Raw genomic sequence first — 22,447 nt, 5'->3', positions numbered from 1 at the left:
TAATAAAATGCATGCTGTATTTCAGAAGCATGCACTAATGAGAAGGATGCAGTATGTTAAGAGTTTGCATAACCTTTATTTTATCTTAGTTGCATTCATCTCTACACTTACCCCAAACTCCTCCACCTCTTCTTCCTGTAAGCAAGAGCCATATACATTGAAGCATGTATTTGAACAGAAAAGCACAGGAAAAATATCACAGTTGAGAGTCAGGAAGAAAGATGTAGACAGGAAAGTCCAGAAAAGAAAAATTTCTATCAAGCAAAAATACTTCTCAAACAATAACACAAGACTTTAATGGAACAGTTGGGGAGGACACTTTACAACACTAGAATGAATACAGAAAAGAACGTACAGCAGGCTTTTCAGTTTTAAAGCTCCATGTTTAAAACTAAACTCCAGTTAAATTTTCACATTAAATAGGCCCCACAAATGAGTGTACTTTGTGGATGACGGCTTTGTATTTTTTAGAGCTTTGATAGCTTTGTATTTTTCAGAAAGGTTCAAACTGCAGTAAGTATGACAAGATTAATTTAATTTAGTGCAGTATGACCATAATAATCCTAATGGGTAACAAGACCCTTGCAAATGGATATTATGCTTTTTCATTTTGATTTGCTGGAAAAAAAAAATTGCCAAATAAATGCTGGAGAATTAGATGCCCTATCCTAATTGGTAATAAACTTGTCAAAGGACTTGAATTAGCACTTCTTGTTCATTTGTGTTCTACAAACAAAAACGTTTTACTGGAGCTTTCACAGGACAGGGAAACCAATTGACTAGGACAGAAGCAACAATGAAAATGAATGTAAATGAACTGAAAACAATCTTTTCTCCATTAATTTCTGATTCTACTTGTAACAATAGTACACTGAGCATTTTTTGAGAGCATTTTGATAGTTAAATTGATGCACTCCTTTAATAAGCACGTTGTAATTTAGAAACATAAAAACTAAGTATGTATTGGTTATTTTTAAATATAATAATTAAACTATTAATGAAGCGTTTAGTCAACAAGGGAAATGTTTATAGACCCAATCTGTACATACGTTTTACACATATAACAAATGGTTTCTACGCCACTAATTCATCAAGTTAATTATTTTTTAGCTTTTTATATTATTTTAAATATTGATGCTTATTTGTTCACACTATCATGAAAATGAACTCCCAGTCTGGAAAGTGAAGATCTTAAGATGACATAATGAGTCTCCACATGTATACCTTAGTACTTTCATATTAAATTTACTCTACTTTCTAGTAAAATTGTGCTTTTTTCAAAGTGCCAACTTGGAAGTTTCACCCTGACAAATGAAGGTCAAGCTGGCAACCATTAATGTAAAACTTCTGCAGGCAAAACTCTGCCTGAGAATCTTGTTTCCTCTCATTACAGCTTCATTTATTCCAATATGCTATTGCCTTCAGTTACACAGATGTAACTGAGGACGTAATCTGAAGACAATTAAGACTGCACAGGTGGCTCATCAATGGGAACTTAGTTAACATTCTCACTGATGATTCATGAGATGTAATACAGTCTGTACTGCTCCCTCAAAACTGTTCTTGTTCTGAAGGATACAGTAGTAAAACCCCGTTTTCTCTTTGCTAAAATAACCCAAGTAATCCTATACTGATTGAGTATATGCAGAGCAGATCTCCTGACCCAGATGCTAATCATGTCATTTTCAAAGTCATAAAAAGTTAATTATTCAGTTTAGAACATCCCCCTTGATCCAGCTGCTGCCAGTCACACAATAGCACTTGTGGCCTGCCCAGCACAAGCTAGTTTGGCAAGCTGCAGTAAGGCAGGACAGAGGAATGCACATAGCATCTCCATGGATCACATGACTCAAACACATTACACAATTGGCACAAAGTAGCTGCTGCTTCTATTCGAGCCAATGGATTGTGAGCAACTTAACAGCTGTCTGGGGTCCAAACTGTAAGTGGCAGTGATTTCATTTGCAGTCCATGTGCATACAGCATATAGAGAATGATGTTATTCCTGCTGCTGCTGCTGCTGCTACTACTGCTAACAAAACCCTCTTCACCTATCCCCTGACCAATTACAACTGGAAGAATGTTCCTGGGCTGCATAATGAAATTAATACTGTATTTTGCTACTATATCTCAAAATACTGGTCACATTACGGATAATCACCAGCCATATTTGTGCTTAAAAGCATGCTAAATATATATATGCTAATCTTACCATGTCCCATTTCAAATCATATTTTTTACTTTTAAATCTAATCACATCCAGCACAGGTAAGTCCTAGATGGAACCTCAAAACCTGGCCCAAATTAACCATTAATTGTTTTGTTAAGGGGAGAGCTATCTGTGTTAGTTTTAAAAATAAGCTAAACCATTTAATTTTAGTAGCATAATGGTATCACCATAATGCAACTTCCTTTGGTACACGTTTCAGTTTGATATGTATTAATGAGAAATGAAATTAGTGGACCGTAAAACAAATTCATGCACACATACAAACCAACATCCCTACCCACAGTATCAAAGCCATCTTTAATCCTTTTTTTTTTTTTTTTTTTAATTGCACACCTTTGCCTGAACATTACAGCCGGATCCATGTTAGCAGAGGTCATTCTGATAACTTGCCGGATTTCTTTGGCAATCATTCTGAGTTTCTCAAAATTTACCAGGCCATCCACTTTGGAATCATTTCCTGTGCAATTTAAAACACAGACAAAAAGTATAAGCAACACAGAACTTTTCTAATAACACATTAATAATTCAAACATCAGTCAAAATCAGGAAGTAGCACAGTGGCAAAGCAGACGTGCCAGTTAAGCCCACTCAAAGTAATTTAGAAAGGCTAGCTCTGCCCTCGTTAGACCAATTCTAAAGTGGCAGCTGCCAGTAGGAGGAACATGGAATAACTTGACTAGGAACAATTTATCTTCATATGTTATATAAATATACAACTGACATCAGCAATGTTTGCCCTTTTAAAATTACTTCAAGCAATTCTGTGGCATTACATTTAAGGAGATGGCATATTTGATATCCTTTAACGTTGACTATTTGTAAATGGAAAACAGTGTTAAAAGGGAGGTGTTATAAATAAATGGGAGTATTTTGAGTAGGAAGTGGTGCACCCTGTTAACTTTCTGCAAGCCACAACATGAAACTAACCCCACAAATATTACAGTAGAAACATATTGGAAGTAGCCCAATTATTGCTTAGCATAATCAAAAGCTCTTCCATCCTAACACTGGAGGTAGTGAAGATTCAAGCACAGCTTTTACAATATTAAGCATTTCCACCAATTTATTTGTCAAGGATCATCCTCTTCTATTATGCATTCTACATTTTATTTACTTTCGTTGGATTGATAGAGAGATAGAGGGTGCATCATACCACTGGTTTCTTCTTCTTAGTCATTTTCTACAGACTACTGGACAATGAGGAATAAAGGGTTAAAGTGTTATTCAGTGTCTTGCTTTATTACTTCCATATGTCTGGAGTTACCTTCATGTAGAAATGTAATATCCTTCTTGACAACGGGAAAGAGTGGAATAATTGGAGGCTGCATGCTCTGACTGCTAAGAATATTGCGGTATTTTGCCATGTTTCTAGATGGATCAAAAAGATCCTGAAGGTCTCTGAAATGCTTTTCATACTTGCTAGGTAATTTTTCCCAGGTACCTCTGAGTCGTGCTACCGATGCCAGATTTAGCCCACTGTAAAAAAAGATATATTTTACATTAAAAGCTAAGTAGGATTTGTGGCATTCAGAAAGATGGAAAGGGCCGTTTTATTTAGGCAAAATAGATTTTCACAAAGTTGACCTGAAATCTGAGTGCTTCCTATACTGCCAGCATGTTATGAATAAACCACAGCAAGTGAAAATTAAAGTATAACAGTTGTTTCATAAAACACTAGTAAGAAGAATGTTTCTAAAGCAATCTATTACAATTATACATTACCAATGGCCACTTAACTTAGTAACCATTTTATGCCTGTAAAAATCTATACCACAGTAAGTCTAGAATGGATGAAAAGTTAATGAGGCAATTAGGAGGTCTAGTTGGAGTTACGGTTACAGTAGCAAACCAAGCATGTGTAGCAGCACCCGGAGAATTTTAAGAGCAGATCAAAAGCCTTTTAGATAAAGTACTGATGATTCAATAGAAGCAATAGAAATATTAAATCTTGTTACTGCATCTTTGATTTTTTTCTGATCATTGTAAAATACTCCCAAAGATTGTAGAGAGGTGTCAATTTTAGAAACTAAATTAAAATGTCCATCCTTTATGGCATAATTGCTAAAGTATCAGCTTACTTTAATAACTTCCTTGTTAGAGAGTGCTATATAGCCCCCAACATTGCAAAATAGCAAGTGGAGTGCTATCCTGAATCAGGCATCAACAAAACTATAGAGTGAATCCTGATTTTCCAGAATCTCTATTGTCTAGGTTAAGAAGCAGAACACACAGCAATCTATACAAACAGCTGGTTAACTTTGCAGTGCTGGCAGGTAAAAAAAAAAAAAAAAATGGCTTTGATGCATTCCCTGAACACATCTGGAAGGACAAATAGGTAATTTATATAGAGTAGAATGATTTTTACAAAAAGAAAAATATTACAACTGCCAAGAAAAGGATAGCTTGCCCCTCGCACTCTCTCCCCCTCTCGCCTACATGCCCCTTCTTACTATAGGAGTTGTTTCATTTCAGGAGATATACCATTCAGAGTTCGGAGTCCACCAGTATTGCTCTTGGGCACCATTAGGCGGGTACCTAAATCAGCTGCATTCAGCTGCAGGCCCGTAACCTGTTTGCTCAAGTATCTGACCAGAACAAAATGTGTATGTACACTACATAATTTAACAATACAGAGGGGTCATATCTAACCTGTTGCTTTTAAGTCACTAAACCATGGTTTGCAGTTATTCACCATGATATCTCCCTATGAAACTCAAACAGTTCTCCCTTCATAAGTCTCAAGCAGATCCTAGAAAGACACCAAAAAATTAGGCCTCCTTGAAATATGACCAAAAAGGAATTAGCTATAATTTTGCTTATTCATTTTTTTACCTATACTCCCACAGAAATACAGAAATCAATGTGTGACGATTAACTTATTCTCTGGCACAAAAAATATGGTCCCCCCCTTTTTTTTTTTAAGACCATAATTGAAATTGGGATGAATTCCTTTTCCCCATCACTATGCTTAACCTAGACAAGCAGATTAGGGCAATTAAATGCTGCATCACATTAAGTAAGGGAGTAAATAGCTTCTATCACTATGGCCAAAGGACACTACTGGAATTATGGAGGCACTTCTCATCCTTGACCTCCCTAATGCAAAGTGGGAATGCACCTGCTTGCAACCCATTAAACGTGCGCATCCAGAGCTGCCTGCATGACCACCTAGGTCCTAGATGTACTGGCCATATGGGATGGGATGGGTCACAAACTTTCCCTTCTCTGCGCCTCTCTGCAATTTGCCACTGGCCTCTCTCATTGGATGCAGTGGAAGAAAGACTCATTGCTCTTTACTCACTCCTCTCTTACAGGCGCTCATGCAAGGCAGAGTGTTGGCCTTTAATACATTATCAGCACTCATTTCCAGCCCCGCAGAAGTGACTGAATTGAATTCTGGGATGACAAAATCAGTTAAACACAGACAACGATCAAGACATATTTTGTTTGTGAAATAATTTGGCAGCCCTACAGAAAAGACGGCATCCTCAAAATGGGCTTATTTGTCTATTCTTCTAAATGATTACCACATTAAATCCTTTAAATGTGAACAGTATTTTCAATTAGTACAGTTAAATCTTCCAAAGAATAGTTAATCCTCCAGCTGCAATATGGTTTTCATGATAAAACTTTTTAAAACCTTCCATTATAGTAAAATAGCCAAATTATAAAATCGATGAAACAATTTAATCCTTTAAGTGCTATACTATTTTTTCCCAGAAATTTCAGTTAGGAAAACAAAGCTGTTAACCCTGGAATAGCAACAGATTATGGCTTTTTACCTCTAGCTCACTACTTAAAAACCAACCTGAAAGGGCTCAATCTATAAAGAGTGATAAAAATCACACTATTGTCCTTAAGAAGAAACGCTGAAAATGGTTAAGGTTGAAATTAATCCTAATTTTCTAATCATGGATGAAAACTTCATAAATGCTCAAGGCATTGTAAATCTGCGTTTCATCTGCTTATTGGTTTGTGTAAGGAACTACTGGTATAAGTATAGTTCTCAGTTTTAACAGTCTTTTGTGACATTGATGGGTTTACAAAGCTTGAGCAGAAGACATAATCCTTTTTAGCGGTCTCTTGTGGGAGGTATGTGCATTCACAGATTATTAATGGAAAGGCTACAAAAATTACATTTTTGGCATCAGATTCTGCACACAGGTGATACCAGAATTCTTTTCAATCAATTTATCAAGTTGCTAGCAATAACAACAGCAAATAGTGAGTAAATAAATGGATTTGTATTCACTATTTTTTAATAAACCTTACTTAAGGTAGGCTTGCACTGTGCTTGACACCCTTTGTCATTTTCTGAAACACTAATTTGCTCCAATTTGTCACAATACTTTTAATGGCCTTTAATCATATCAGTAATCTGCTTAAAACACAGTTACTATTTTTAGGGATACAGACAAGAACTATAAAATGTGCTAGTTTTACTGTCAGATTTGAAGCATTATGATTCTGAAATATAACCTGCTGCAAATTTTCTCATACAAGTCTGGTCTGCTAGTTTAATAAAATCACAGAGGTGTAGATGGGGTACTTGCACATAACATCCTAGTGCCGACAAATATCCAGAGCACTTCAACATTAATACAGAAGGACAGTCCTAAAAAAAAGAGTTGAAAATCTAAACAGCAGAAGCATTCTGTATAGATTAGAACACAAAGTAGGAAAAACCTTTGCTATTTTGTAAATCATGTAAAAATAAATCTAGAATATGATTTAAGCTGCAAAATAAGGCACACCTGAAATCATGTAATATATTTTTTATCATTCTAGTCATATTACAAGATTATAGAAAATGTATAAGTGAGTGTGCTACTTGATACAAGGGGCTAATGGTCTTAGTTTGCCAGGTCACAGCAGCTTACACTGTATTCTTAAGATGATTCTTTCTAAAGAAAATGATGAAAATACTAAATATACAGCAAAACAACTGATAAGGTAGGAACCTCACTGAGTCTTAAACTCCCGAAGGGAAAAGAATGGTTCAGTGCAGCCTCTTGCATGCCAGGCATACAAGATAAGAAGGGACAAGCTTGAGCTGGGATATTTGTCAGTACTAATGCAATTTAGGAGGATTTTGTTTTCATACAACTACTTAATGTAAAAAATGACTATGAGTAACTATGACCCACTACTGTGATAGTCTGAAGTGGCAGACATGGCCCAATGGATCTAAAGGAATATATAACTTTACTTTCAATAAAGCCACCTGCAGTATACCCCAGGACACTAAGGAAAAATGGCTGAAATTACTGTATCAGAGTTGGCACGTCTCTTAACCTATAACAGCTCAGTCTTAAAGATGAATCATGAAATGAAGGAAAAAAAAACACCTCTGTATATGCCACCTAGATCTGTTTACACATTTACAACGTCTAGTCCTAGGTGTCCCATCTGGTATGCTTTAGCTAGATGCTACCTTCCTTCTCCATGCTAAACCTCTCTCTCTAGACCTGGAAAGAGAAACTGCCAAGACAGTTTTCTTAAAAGTCTTTACTTCTCCCAGGGGTTCCCTAAAGTTATATATTTCCTTATATGTGCATAAGCAGTATACAATGCAGTCACAGCCCTAAGTGTCCTACAGTATGACATAAAAGATTTGTTCATGTAGAGAACTCCCTGATCATAGAAGTAGACATGGCTTTGTAAATTAAGCTAAAGCAGGGGCAGGCAATTATTTTGGGCGGAGGGCCACTTTGGCAAGCCATTGAGGGCTGCATGACAGGCAGCCAGGCGCAGATAAATACTAATTTTCTAAATTTTTAGGGGCCCCGTGGGCTGGATAGAATGGCCTGGTGGCTCACATCTGGCCCATGGGCCGCATTTTGCCCACCCCTGGGCTAAAGGAATTAGAGGGGAAAGGAAAGAACTTCAAACACAGTATTCACAGAAACACTATTTGTATCTGACTGAAAAAAATTAGTCCAGAGAGAAGTTCTTTATGTTTTTCTGCCAAATGACAGGTGGACATACTCATTTGACTCATGCAATTTAAGTCAATGAAGTTGCATATGATGGCAATAAGAGACTGACCCCAAATGTAAAGAAGACCTTGCATTTGCTAAAAGGAGAGAACAGAAATGAAGGTGGAGTGCCTGGGAAGAAAAAGAAACAAAATTAAAAATGAGCAGATTTAAGATAAAACAGACTGGAGAAAGTTTGAGGAAAGAGAATATACAGATAGAAAAAAGAAAATAACCTCATTTCAGGTTTGCTTCAAATGCACGGGAAGAAAGTAATACTGAGTAAGAAAAGGGGGAAAAGAAAGTAGATTCAAAGGTTCAAGAGTACTTAGGACCTGGAGAAGCAAAGCAACCACGGAAAGCAGCAAGCATGATCAGCAGGTTCTTGAGGTTTATAAAACTGGAAAAAACTTTAGTTCAATGTTCTCTTTCCCTGTTTATCATCACTATATATAGACAGGAAAGCATGGGTAACAGTTAAGGAATAATCACATGAACAACAGCACAAACATGGAACAGGAGGAATTTTTTGATAATGGAAGAGACTGTAATGAAAGTATGAGAACCGTGGCAGTTCTTTTAAAATGGAATTGTGCTTGTACCACTCCAAGTTATAACCGTGCAGTGTAAGTTAACAGACTTGCATTTGCTACTGTGCATAAGATACAACTGTAATTTAATAAGAATAAAAAACAATATTCAGATGTCTAAAAAACTGTCAAAAGTATAGTGCATTACCTTATAACTGCAAACATGGAATTGAAGTTCTTGCATTCTCGACAGTGGAGGGCAATTTTAATGAAATGTTTAATAATTTTCATTCTTTTGAGCTGGTTGGGCTCTAATAAAATTTCTGTGGCAACCCAAAATGTCTCTTGGTTAATGACATCCTCAAATTGTTTCAGGTGAGCATTTCCTGTTTTTGAGTCCAGCTTAAAAAGGTCATCAATGTATTCAGTAGGCTCAATGTTGCGAAATAATTCAAAGTCTCTCATTGAAAGCTGAGTTGCCACTTCAATGGTGCTCAGCTGAAGAAGAGATATTTGACTCTCTCTGAGCAGCTCTTGGGCATCTTCATCTGAGCATAAGGTCTCTGTTTCCATATTGTTTTTCAGATAATACCTAAATATAAATTGTACAGTATAAAAAATAAAATTTAGAGCGACTTCTCTGAGGTTCTGACAGCACAAATAAATTTAACATTACCATTTGATGTAGGCACTATCCTACCTTCAGAGATGTACAAACCAGACTCTAACACAGTGACAGAACAAGGAACAGAAGCAAGGGACAGCTCCAACTCTCAGTATCAGGCTCCAACTCCTGCACAAGACTGTTATTGCCAAAATAAAATCTAGTTTTCAAATACTTAAAGCCATTTTAATCTTTTCTTCCCTTCACCATTCACTTGTTCATATACACAGTTGTTTAGATAATAGCCTCTCTCATCAGCAAAAGGTCAGTACCTTGCCTATTTACAAATGCAGCAGTAAATTAACATTTTAGACTGACATCGATCCCAAGAAACACTGAGATCTTGATGTCATATTTTTTCCCAGCTTTAAATGGAAATCATCATATTAGTAGGGTGCATAAAAAACAAAGTAGTAGGGAAAGGAAAAGGTATGGAGAAAAATCACTTTCACGATCCAAAGGAGATGACTTATAAATCTCTTTCATAAACTCTCACTGCTATCTGGCAAAGATGACCAAACAGAATTTTCTAGTTTATCATATTTCTCCTGGTCTGGATCAAGCCATCAGTCAAAAAGCCGAAACCCATTGTGTTTGAGAGAATACTCAGAATAGTTTGCACAAGAATGGAATGATTTAGCAATATCAGTACATAGCAATAGTACATTTTAGAAAAAAAAAAAATCTTATTGTGATACGGTAAATAAGGTAAATATCATCATATAATAATTATTCCCTTTTTAAATGGGAACCACCACACATCTTATTCTCACTGGCTGATAGGGGTTGTGATCCAATGGCTGATTGTATTTCACTGCTTTTGTAGTGAAGTAATACCATGATGGTCCAGGAAATATGTGAAAAGAAAGGATTTTTGTGGATGGTATTTTTTACTGGATCAATTGCATGCTTGGGATGAACCTAGACCAGCTTTGGAATGCAATACACCCTTCTTCAGGTCCAAGTTCAGACCTGACAACAAGCTCTCTCAAATACACTGCATCCTTCCTCATGTCTGAGCTCAGATCTGAAGATGAATGCACTGCATTTGAAAGCTTACCCAAGTCCATTCCAACCAAAAACTTGGTCTACTAAAAGATATTGCTTGCCTTTCATTTTTTTTTTTAAATGATAAACAATATTTTCCTTGTATCGTCTGAATACTTAACGGCCAGATTGTCCAAGTACAGCTTGGTTATGTATTCTCTGTCTCAGGATAACATTGTAGCCCATACAAAAATGTCTGCAGGAGGACTCACTTCTGTGACCACAATCGTTTGAATAGGAGAAAAAGTACTGCATTTATGCTTCTTTTTTAAACTTAGTTTGAGAGTGCAGAAACAGATGCACTACCAGAAAAGCTGTTTTGCTAATGCCTGATCCATTAGGCAAGAAAGTTCCAGGAGCTGTTAGCATTTATGAGTTCCTAGCCAAATATAGTAAGTAGCTGAAGGAAACCTTCCTCCTAGTGCTGACAAATGGCACTGGAATTCAGTGTAATTCTACAATTTTACAGATGCAAAGCATCAGAAATCATAAGTACCAGAAGGCAGAAATACATTACTATCACCTTCAGGTAACAGTAATGTATTTCAGGCCTTCTTTTCCCTGCTCTAAGTGTGTCTGATATTCTAATTATGTACCGAATTGATGCATGAAACATTTTTTTCTGACACAAAAGCAGGAAAAAGTAGATGTGTCAAATTCAGTAAGTGGATAATGCTCTATAATTACAGTTCAAAATAATTCAAGGCTACTCATTTGCACATTACCTAGGGCAGTAATTCTGTCCGCAAGTTTGTATACCAAAATAAACGGCTATGTTTTTAACTGTTCTCCGAAATACAGAGGCTTTTCTGGACTTTCTCTTCCAATTTGAATTAGGACACTTCTCTCCGATATGGTTTTTTTTTTTTCAAATGCTTCAACATTAAAGGACACTAAAACCAAACCAAAAAAAAACCAAGGGCACATTTACCTTCCATTGAGCTGAATCCTGTCTGCTAATTTTGAGAACTGATCTGGAAGCCTTCTTTGTTTGATGACTCCCTCAGGACTAACAGACACCTCGCAGAGAGAGTAGGTCTCTGACGCACCCGTCAAGTTGAATTCATGCACAGCATGACTCACAACTTCTTTCGCTGTAGTGTCTTTGCTGATGATAATGTAACAACTCTGTTGATCTGCTTTGAAAACTCTAATAACTTGATCTGGAATATCTAAATGTAAGAAAAATACCTTTAAAATGCAAAGCTACTTCAGAGAAAAGATAAAAAGAGGTTTGATGTATTATACAGTAGCCAAAAAAAAAAAAAAAAAAAGAAGAACCCCGTATCCCATAATCTTGACGTACATGTTTATTAATAAACATGTAAAGGTTTATTTAAAAAATTACAAAAAAAAAAGCACAGGCTGGATTGTAATCTCATTTAAAGTACTAAATTTATTTATTTTTCTGGTATGATCACGTGCATGCCGCAGCACAAACCACCTATTGCATTTTTTCTGCTTTGCACATTGTCACTTTAATTGACAGAAAGGAAAATCTCATAATTTGCATGCAAGCTTTCTAAAAAAAACCCCTAAAACAAACAAGCAAAGCCATACGAAAAATGAAAAAGGCAAAAAGGCTTTGAACAGCTTCAGAGTATTTTTTTCTGTTCAAGGCTGATCTATAGAACACCCCAGCCAAAAAGATAGCTCTTTATTCTGCATTTATTTACAGTACTTAATATTTAGAAAATAACTGTTCTTTGTGCAGATTATAGTAGGAAATAATTGATTAATGAGACATTTAAGTTCCAGGTTTAATTTACTGATTCATGTTCCTTGTGAACAATTTTCTTTCTGTTGAATATATGTTACAATTTTCAGTAATTATGGTTAATTTATTAAAAGCACAACTTTCTGGGGTGGAAAAATTATGTCCGTTAAATTGGGACGGACCCCCCGCCCCGGCTTTTCTGTTTATAAATTGACAACCATTCAATCTGGCACTTTTTTGTAGAACAAAAAAAAGAAAGATGGAAGATACCTTATAACAAGTGGAATTGTGACTATATTGTCTCAGAAGAGTCGGCTATCATGCCTTCTGATCTCAGAATTATTTTAAAACTAATTCTTGGAAAAACATATAATTGGCCCCCACATCAGATATTCAAACCTCTACTATAAAGAGACCTATGCTCTTTTTTTCTCCTACTGAAATTTGACCAGGCTTTACTAATTTACTGCCCCTCCGGGGCAATCTAAATCCATGGGCAGAGGTGTGACATCTCAAACACAGTATGCAAACTCATGTTGAACTGTCTGGTCAGGGTCACAAGGCAAGGCACATGATGCCTAGGGTGAAAGAAATAAAGAGGCATCTTCAACAGATGAACCAAATATTTTCTCTATAAAAATATTTTTTTGACCTATATACCTAGATTTTTACAATGACACCAATACTCTAGTATTGGGAGACAAAGTGAATGAGGATTCTCTCTCTCTCTCTCGATATCTATATAGGTATCTACATAGATGTAGATATCTATAGGTATCTACAAAGATATAGATATAAAATTCTCTTTTACTCTGCCTCCCAATACTACAGTATTGATGCCACTGTAAAAATCTAGGTATATAAATATAATCCTCTTTTATGATTATATACTAATAATATATATATTATTTATATGAAGACTTGACTACTCTATCCCTTAACTTTTCCTTTTTCTCATTAAATGGGAAAAAATGAAGATCAGCTCAGGTGAACACCCAACTCTGAGCTTTTGAACTTTGGTTCAGCCATGACCAACAATACTTGTGGTAGAAAGTGTCATGGTTTCCGAAATAGAAGATGAGTAGTCATTTGTGATTTGATACCAGCAGGTTTACACAGCTGAAAGAAAAAAGTCTCAGCAGCAGCTGTAATCAAGGTGAAGATGGGGAAAAAAATAAGTATTAAGAAAATGTTTTTCTAAAAAAGAAGTGCTGACTACTGTCATAGGCAGATAAGGTTCTTTAGGTAAATCTGATATTTTTTATTAGACCAACTGAAATAGTTTGAAAACTTTTTCATTGCTTTCACTAACTTTTCCACTATTGTGAAGTTTTATAGTAATACTTCTCTGGCTGGCTGAAGAGGATCCGATGAATTTTAAATGTTTCATGCAGCCGAGGCAGTAGCAATAAAAAACAACTTTTAGATAAAAATAGTTTTGTTTTTTTTACAAAACTGCTCATTTAAAAGGGAAGTGATAAGAAAGGCAGGGTTGGAGAGCATTCTGAGCAATGTCTGGCTGGTGGCTTGGTATGTGGAGTGCTTGCCTAGGAAGTAGGAAATGAAGGTTTAAATCCCTTTGGATGAGAGGGGACTGAGAACCCCACTTGCCCACTGACTGGGAAGTGCTCTAGCTACAGGTTAACTATTGGGCTAAAAAAGGGCATGGTCCTTCTCCCCCCGCAGGTGCATGAGAAGGGCAAGCCTATTTTACACAGGTAAACTGTGTGAAAGCACCAAAACTTTCAGTTATGTAGCTATCATATAGGCACATGAAGGTGAAACAGGATTTGCCCCTTTATGTTTATCCCTAGTAAAAACCTGGTATTATTGAAGAAATCCTGACAATTTACACTTATTGTGAGATTAATTTTCAGTTTTATGTTTAGAATGTATATACAGGTTTCTAGGCAGACAAGGTTCCTTGGGTGAATTTGATATCTTTTGTTAGACCAACCCAAATGGTTGGAGAATAGTTATTAAGCAAGCTTTCGGGTTCAAAAACCCTTCGTCAGGCTAAGGAAGCTTCAGGAAGAGCACACACCAACTGCTGAAGCTTCCTTAGCCTGACGAAGGGTTTTTGAACCCGAAAGCTTACTTAATAACTATTCTCCAACCATTTGGGTTGGTCTAACAAAAGATATCAAATTCACCCAAGGAACCTTGTCTACCTATGTCCTTAGACCAACATGGCTACAATCCAAACCCCTGTATACAGGTTTCTAGCTTTCATTCTACAGAATTGTGCCAACTTGTATTTGTGATGCCATAAATAGTTGTTAAGTAGATAAAACTGAAAACTGAATTTTCACAACAGCCACTTTATTATTCTTGGTGTTGGCCTCATTCTGCAACTATTTTTATGTCTTTATTAGGACTAACTTGTATTAATTCAGCCCACTGTAAATGAAAGGATGCTAACCTCTGCAGATCATCCTGATTCCCCCCAACCTTTCTGTCACCCAACAAAATAAATACTCGGTTTAATTATGAAATGCTCATACAGCACACACCTTTCGAATAGATAAGCAAATACTGTCACAAACTTGTTCGTTTCAACAAATAAGATATGCAAGATAAAGTTTAGATATCAGTAAGTCAAAATACTTACAGTAAAAACCGACCGCTGCAGAAGCAAAAAGAAAAACAAATAAAATCCATTTAAGTTAATTAAAAAAAAAAAAATCAAGATCTAGACATAATTAAACTAATAATAATCAGAAGCATTAAACAGTCAAAATTACTTTACACCTACTACAGACAAATCTGAACTATGAATAGGTTTTAAAAGATTAGTTAGCTACAGCTCATGACTATGGAAAAGCCTACCCAAGTTTTAAGTGAAGATGCTCAGGGAAAATGTACGGTTCTCTTGTAAGTAATAAAAATGAATTTGCAGCAAATGCAAAGAGATTTGTCACAGATATGTATGCATAAAAATATTCATGTACACATCCCTTTTAAAAGGGATCTGCAAACCTACATAAATCTAAGTCCTAGCCATAAGGCATTTGACAGAACTTATACATAGAACTTAGACTGGCAATAGGGAAACGTGACTCTGACTTGACACGTTTACAGGCAACATACAATCAAATACCTCCTACAGTCACCCACTACTGTATTCCTGCAGCAGCAGCAATGCAGAGGGCACAAAGTTAAAAACTAAAAATATTTCGTTGAGGGTTTTTTCTTTTTCTATGATATATACTTGATTGATTTTAATGCTTATAAAAGTGCAGCACCAGTATCACTAGCTTAGAACTCTCCCACCCTTACTCATTATGCCTTCTGTGATATTTCTTCACAGGGGTCAGGTGGACAGAAGCCAAGTCACTGTGGCATGGGAGCTGGCAAAAGATGGTCAAGAAGTGGAGAGGAGCAAATAGAGCCTAGCTACTGAATAGGAAGCAAATCTATCTGTCTAAACCATTGGTGCTCAACCGTTTGACCCTGTGGACCAAAGCAGTGGCACAGGGCCCATCTGCAAACTGGGTAAGGCCTGGGTGCCCAGCATCATCCCCTTCCCTCCCTCACATGCCAGGATTGGGTCTCCAGGGCCTGGCACCATCCTCCCCAGCCCCCTCCTCAAACCAGGATTGAGCCCAAGGGCCCAGCACTGCCCTGCCCATTGGGATTGGGCACCACATCCAGCATGCAGGCCCTGGGGCTCCCCATGAGTCCAGAGTTTGGGCAGCAGAGGAGCAGTGCCACTGCCCCCACGCTGCCAAATTTCCATACCCATGGGGAGCCCTGCGGGCTGGATGACAGTGCTGTGGGCCATTCTGGGTGGGAGGTTTAGACAGGCTGATCTAAATACAGTTCTGCTTTTGCTTGCAGGAGCCAACTCAAAAGTTAGAGTGAAGCAGTGCTGAGTAGCAGGCTAAAGTAGTAAGGCTCTGTTTAAGGTTTTCTTGGACAGTTCAGGAACTGCCATGGCATGAACAAATGCCCACTGCATTTGACACACTGGCTTCTGGTAAAAGATGGGGGCTCTCCCCCCTCCATCTGCTACCTTTGGTTTAGCAAAAGTTGCAACCAGTGCTCAAATTAAGCAAATGCTGCAGATCCTTTATTCACCGAACTCATTGTTACTGACAATACTGCATAAATATTAAGAGCTTTTGCTTTAGGAACAGGCAAATAAAAGTAGCTTAGTAGATCAGTTTTCATTAAAAAGGCATCATCCAAAACCACTGCATACTGATTTGTGACCTGGCCCTTATTTATTAGCTACTACGCTGCTCTCTGGCTCTAAGCTCATTAAACAGACTCATCAGAAGAAAGGTATTATTTTACCTGAAGGATTAGAAAAATCAAGAATGCTGGTTGTAGGCTGCAAAAGGTCCGGGCTGCTGGATGAAAGTGTTCCAGGGACAGGCATGATGGCCAGGCTGTGTCTGCACTGCCTTGTTCCAACAATGCTGTCATCCTGGGATTGACTTACACTGCCATCACTGCAAGACAATTAAAAAAAATTACCTACATTTAGCCCATGCAGAAGTTTAAAAAAAAAATTACTGCTACTCTGCACGTACAAGGATGCAAAGGAAGAACAATCTAAGCACTAATTTCTTCAATAACAAAGCAGTACACAGCAGTGGCATTCATTAAAATGGTTTAACATACAGCACAATCCGGAAAAAAATGCCTTGCCGTCTAAACAATCCTTGTAGAAAAACCTCTCCCACAGAAAGAAGCTCTCCTTTTGCTTTATCACCCTTCCTTACTTGTATTTGAATTTTACCAAAATATTCTACATAAGAGTACATACAAAATAGTGAGTCTTAGTGCAAAGAAATCCTCTAAGGATGATAGCACACTAGCTGTAAAAGCAAATTACAAAACACCTACTGTGATTACCAAATATTTAAGTACTTCTACCCTTTATGGGATGTATTTGTTTGGTGGTATATAATGAAAGAAAAGTTGCTTACACTTCCATTTACATACTTGGGCATCTACTTTCATTTCCACTGAAAATCTACAGAAATGGTTAAAGCGATGCTCAGCCCAACAAAGCACTGCAGAGAAATTTCTACCACAGTGGAACTATGCAAATCATCTGAACAGGACAGCTGACTGCGCTTTTACTAGTCATGGCCATATATTTAAAATATGTATATTACATGCATATAACTTGCATCTGAAATAGCTCCTCAAAGGGGCTCTACATTCTTGAATCCAGAAGCCTCTCTGAGGGACCATGATGTTCCTGCTGTCCAGTTTTCTACCTCCAGTTCTTCCTTAGTTAAAAAGTGCTCCAAAGGATTGCATGACAAAGTACCCAAGGTCTGCAAAAAGCAGCACCAGGGATGCAGCAGAGCTGCTCCTGGATCTACTTACTCCTGCAAAAAAGGACTCTCCAAAGCTAAGAGTTTGTCGGAAGAAGTTTTAGAATCACAAAACCATAAAGTTCCTTCCAAGTAAGAGGAAATGCTGATGTTTGTGTCTCACTTGCATGCCCTGCCTCTCTTGAATTATGTTGCTGCAATGCATTACCCAAGGAAAACATGGCAGGCGGGAGAGGTCTAATTACCAGGGATCCTGGTTTTCTCTGATAAAAAAGAATCCTCAATTTTCAAATTAAGAAGTAACCCAAAATCCACATTTTTCCATGATTAAAATGATATGCCACACAAATAGTAGCGTTTCATTTTAATCATGGAAAAATATGGATTTTGGGTTACTTTTTTAAATCCGAACATCGGGGATTTATTTATTTATTTATTTTTAAATCAGAGAAAACCAGGATCCCTGCTCATCACATAGCAGAAGTATCGAGGATGATCAGCATTAGGCAGCAGTGTATGGCAAGCAAAAAAGCACTGCAGCCCTGAGAAAACTGTAGGCCAAAGCAGAATCATTAAATATGGCCCCTCATCTCAGAAAGCCTTAACCACCAGCTCTTGCCTCAATAGGAAACCAGAATATAATCTGACTAGTAGCAGAGCATAGAATAAGCTTTTAATGTCTTACCTATTACTGAGAACAATTAGAGACAATCAGCTAAACTGTTAGGCTTCATGTATATTACTTGCAAATTATTTTTTTTTAATTTCAATTATGAGGAAGACTGTGAGAAGCTCTACATCATGATTTAGGAAGAAAAAAGCTGGTCACATTTTGATTATCCTGAAACATTTTTTTTTCTCATAATGAAACTAAAACTAATTTGTTTCTCATTCAAATGTACCAAGTGGGAGTCCAGTTACTGTAACTGATGTATCCACATACAACTTGCTTCTATTTATAGTAGATGTGGTATTGCACGAAATGCAAAAACACACATTTATGTAGCATCAGTCATATAGAAGTATCCCAGGAGGCAGCAGTTTATTTTAATCAATTCATAAAAGTAACTTAGTGGCCACAGTCAGCATCTATAGATGTGGTACAGCATATATGGGTAGGAAATAGCTAAATTTCAAAGATCAAGCACAGGGGAAGCTGAAAGCTGAGGCAACAGAATAAGGTATTATTAGAAAAGGGGTGGAAAGTCTCAGAATAAAAAAGAAAGATGGATTTTTAGGTGGGATTTGAAAAGGAACAAGGATTTAATCAGTACAGACAGGCTGTTTCAGATAGTGAGGATAGAAAAATATCTAGTGTTGAAGATGTCTCAGGAATATGCTAAAGATCAGAAAAAACATGGGTTACAGACTGGGGAGAAGGGGATCATCTAAGACAAAGAATTTTGCTCCGATTCAACGGATAAGAAGCCAGTAAAGATATTGAAGAAGGAATGCTATTGTGATGCTTCAGGGCAGACAGAGTAAGTGAAAATTGGAAAATGGAGTTATGGCTTGAGTCTACTTGGAAAAGAAGGAGTAGGACTCGAGAGTAGTTTAGATGAGAGGAAAAGAAAATAAGAGTAAGCTTTTCAACAGTGAAGACAGCACAGAGATGTGATGCACACAGACAGCAAGAGTAGTCAAACATTAAGGGGAATTTGAGAAAAAATAGTGAACGAGGGGCAGCCAGGACTATAGTTTTGATGATGGGTACTCATCAATTAGGGCATCAGTCTTGGACTTCATAACTTGAAGAAATTTATGACAAAATGGGGACTAACAAGATTAAGGAAAAGAAAATGTGAGAAAAGAAATGTTACAGGGCACGTCTACAAGTGACGTTATGTTGCCGTAGCGACGCACTACAGCGACGTAGCATATCACTATGGCGATGTAGCATCAGCAGGCACAAACCATGACACTGATGCAATGTCGCCACAGCAATGAGCTACCATGCTATACAGCGTTGCTACAGTGACGTAACTGCTAAAAATAACCATGCGCCACCGGGATGGCGCAGTAACGGCTGTTACTATGCCATCATTTAGTATTTCCTAAAGCTAGTGCTAAATGACAGCGCAGTCACAACTGTGCCATGGGGGGCACGTGTGGACACACCACACCCACTGATTATCAATTTAGGCAATGGTTTCAGGGTCCACAAACTCAGGAGGTTTTTAAGATGTATATCTAATTAGTCCATGTGCAGCATTCAAGTTGAGATGCCATTCTGTTTTCACTTTATAGGGCTGCCAGTTGAAAGGCCTACCAAATCTGGTCATAATTACATTAACTGACATTAGGATAATGATATCACAAAATTGGGATCCATGTAATTGTGCAGTAACCTGGCATAATTCTACTTCGATACCCTACTCATTGCTCAAAAACAAAGGTCCGGTAGACTAAATACTTTTTCAGTAGAGGGGACAACAAATCAAATACGATGATGAAAACTTAAGGTTGAGACTTTTTAAATTTAAAATGGAAAAGCTACTGGAATTATGTAAGGTATTCTTCATTATTCAAAAAGTGCACTGAAGTGAGGAAGCATCCATGGCTTGTTAGGAAGCTGTATTGATACACCCCCGTAATATATAATTAGGCAATTTCTTACCAAAACAGTCCCCTGAGAAGTGACGCAGTAACAGAAAGAAGACAATGTTGAAAAACAAGGAGAATACAGCAAACATTTTAACAGGTCTAGGCTTCTTTTGAGAAACACAAACAACAAGGTTTACACATAAGAGAGGAGCAAAAGTGAAGAGAGAAAAATCAGATGACAAAAACAAGCAGATGCAAAAGATCAATTTGACAATCAATGTCTGAACGTGAACCAACATTTGAAAAACTAAACTAAGAAAAAGGCATTTCTTGGTCTTTAAAATGGCATCACATTTTGATCTCGCATCATAGTAAAACACCCCTGCTATTTTCATAGAAATATTATGCCCTGAAAAAGTATTAAAGAAAAAGCATACCAGTTTGGTGCTGGCTAAGGGCAGGCAGAAGCTGTCCTACTTGATTAAAACAAGGAGGGACAGATAAAAAAAAAAAAGCGAGCAAGAAAACGTTACTGAATTTCAAGAAAATGTCATAAAGGTAAGACCTTGCCTGTGCAATTAGTGTCTCAAGACGATCTGAATCCAGCAGCCTCTCTCAAGTGAAAGTGCTTGAGTCATAACTGACAAAGCACTAAGGAACAATAATGCAGGTGGTAAAGGAGTAAACAGTTTGTCAGGTTAGGATTTTTCCACCTTTAATTTTTATTGCAACAACTCGGTTCTACTTTGGTTAAAATCCTGTTGTAGTAACACGTTTATTCCAACTTAATAAAAGAGGCATTTTTCTATTTGCTAATCTAAAATATGTAGAACATGTCATTTAGATTTGCTGTCTTATCCAGAATGAGTCTAAACTCTTAAAATGATTAATAACTGAAAATGCTGCAAGTATAAACAGTGTATCAAACCAAGTTTGGCATATAGAAGATAAGTAATCTTTTGATATATAGCACATTTGATATATTATATATTATAAATCAAAGAATAAACATTCAAGAAATATCCCAAGTTCAAATGCAGATACTGAACTGCATGCACAAAGGAAGAAAACACCCAGTAAAATCTTTTCCCCAAAACAGTTAAAAATGTATCATTTTAAAAAGGGTTTTGTTATAAACAAAAGGATCTGCAGAACCTTTAACACATCTACCCATTTTAAAAAAGAAAGCAAAATAATGAATACTTTTCAGTGCCAAAATTGCACAGTAAGATTCTCATATTCATACTATAACAATGGTGCTATGGAAAATAATGGCAATCAATCAGCTGTTTGAAATACAGACAAGCATACAAGATGATAGCAGAAAGAAAAGTATGTTAGAAAGTAGATACTTGAAGAGAAATCACATTTTGGTTTAGTTGTATAGCTGCAAGTCATATTTGCTTCTGTTTTCTATATAAACACCCTTCACAAAATGTCGGATAATGTTACACCTCTTAGGAAACAAATTTCGACACAACAGCGCTGTTTTACCAGAACACTCTCACCTACCTAAATAGTTTTGGGGGCAAAATGCTGAAACGAGTCTTGTCTAAAATTTTCTTGATCCTATTTCTTCCACCGGATACAGTGTTTGCTTTCATTTTCTTGTTTCCTTTCTCACGTGGAAATATCTGTTCCATGTCTCCTGGCATATCTGGGATGGAGTAACGGTTATTTTTCTTTTCTGCAATTTTTGGAATATGTGGGACTCCGTTTTTCTCCTGGCCTATCCGGCTAAGCAGTTCCTTAAACACTGTAAAAGAAGGCAAGTTAATTATAATTTCTTTTTACCCACTGAAAGCTGTTCTTTAACTCTTCCTTTCATCCTCAACAATCATCACCATAATATTAATAATAAAATTAAATAGTATTGTTGTAAACATGCTCACAGAAGATGCCTTTAAGGGCTTAGTTCTCTTCCCACTGAATCTGTAGAGTTTTGCTATTGCATACAATTAGAAAAGGAGTAGGCCCTAAAAAATTAGCAAAAAAGAATTGCAAGGAGAAAATATACTGCATTGTAGGGATCTTATAAATGCAAAGGAAAGTGGATTAGGAGAAATGTCATCACTTACATTTTTCTAAATTAGCATATCTGGGCACATCTACATGTGATGGTACGTCGCCGAAGTAATGCGCTACAGCAACGTAGCGTCCGCGGGCAAAAACCATGAAGCTGCTGCTACATCACTGTAGCAACACATTCCCTCGGTACAGTACGTTGCTACAGCGACGTAAGGGCTAAACATAACCGTGCGCCACCAGCACAGTGTAATATGGGCTGTTATTGTGCCAGCATTTAGTACTTACTTTTGGACTCCAGAGCAGTTTAGATGGGAGGAAAAGAATTTTTCCTCTTTTACTTCTTTTGGAAGTACTAAAAGATGTTTAGTACTTTTGGGAGTACTAAATGCTGGTGCAGTAACAACAGCACCGTAGG

The 22,447-nt window shown here is 37.1% G+C and overlaps 1 protein-coding gene across 12 annotated transcripts in view; it reads right to left on the bottom strand.

Annotated features, from left to right (window-relative positions):
• Window positions 1-22,447, bottom strand: part of RAPGEF6 (Rap guanine nucleotide exchange factor 6) — a 232,239-nt gene that overhangs the window by 30,742 nt on the left and 179,050 nt on the right. For 6 of the 12 annotated variants that reach the window (XM_059712858.1, XM_059712855.1, XM_059712856.1 and 3 more), the window contains 8 exons: window positions 21,517-21,760; window positions 16,466-16,623; window positions 14,778-14,792; window positions 11,381-11,621; window positions 8,947-9,330; window positions 3,495-3,706; window positions 2,564-2,687; window positions 112-135 (listed from right to left, as the gene is read on the bottom strand). In XM_059712858.1, coding sequence (XP_059568841.1) covers window positions 112-135; window positions 2,564-2,687; window positions 3,495-3,706; window positions 8,947-9,330; window positions 11,381-11,621; window positions 14,778-14,792; window positions 16,466-16,623; window positions 21,517-21,760 — 1,402 coding nt within the window. Of the gene's footprint in view, window positions 1-111; window positions 136-2,563; window positions 2,688-3,494; window positions 3,707-8,946; window positions 9,331-11,376; window positions 11,622-14,777; window positions 14,793-16,465; window positions 16,624-21,516; window positions 21,761-22,447 lie in introns of those variants that run through there. The other 6 variants (XM_059712857.1, XM_019478369.2, XM_019478364.2 and 3 more) reach the window with 4 other exon arrangements.

The sequence above is a fragment of the Alligator mississippiensis genome, chromosome 9 (genome assembly GCF_030867095.1).
Source record: "Alligator mississippiensis isolate rAllMis1 chromosome 9, rAllMis1, whole genome shotgun sequence".
Lineage (NCBI taxonomy): Eukaryota > Metazoa > Chordata > Crocodylia > Alligatoridae > Alligator > Alligator mississippiensis.
This window is presented reverse-complemented; position numbering and strand designations above follow the sequence as displayed.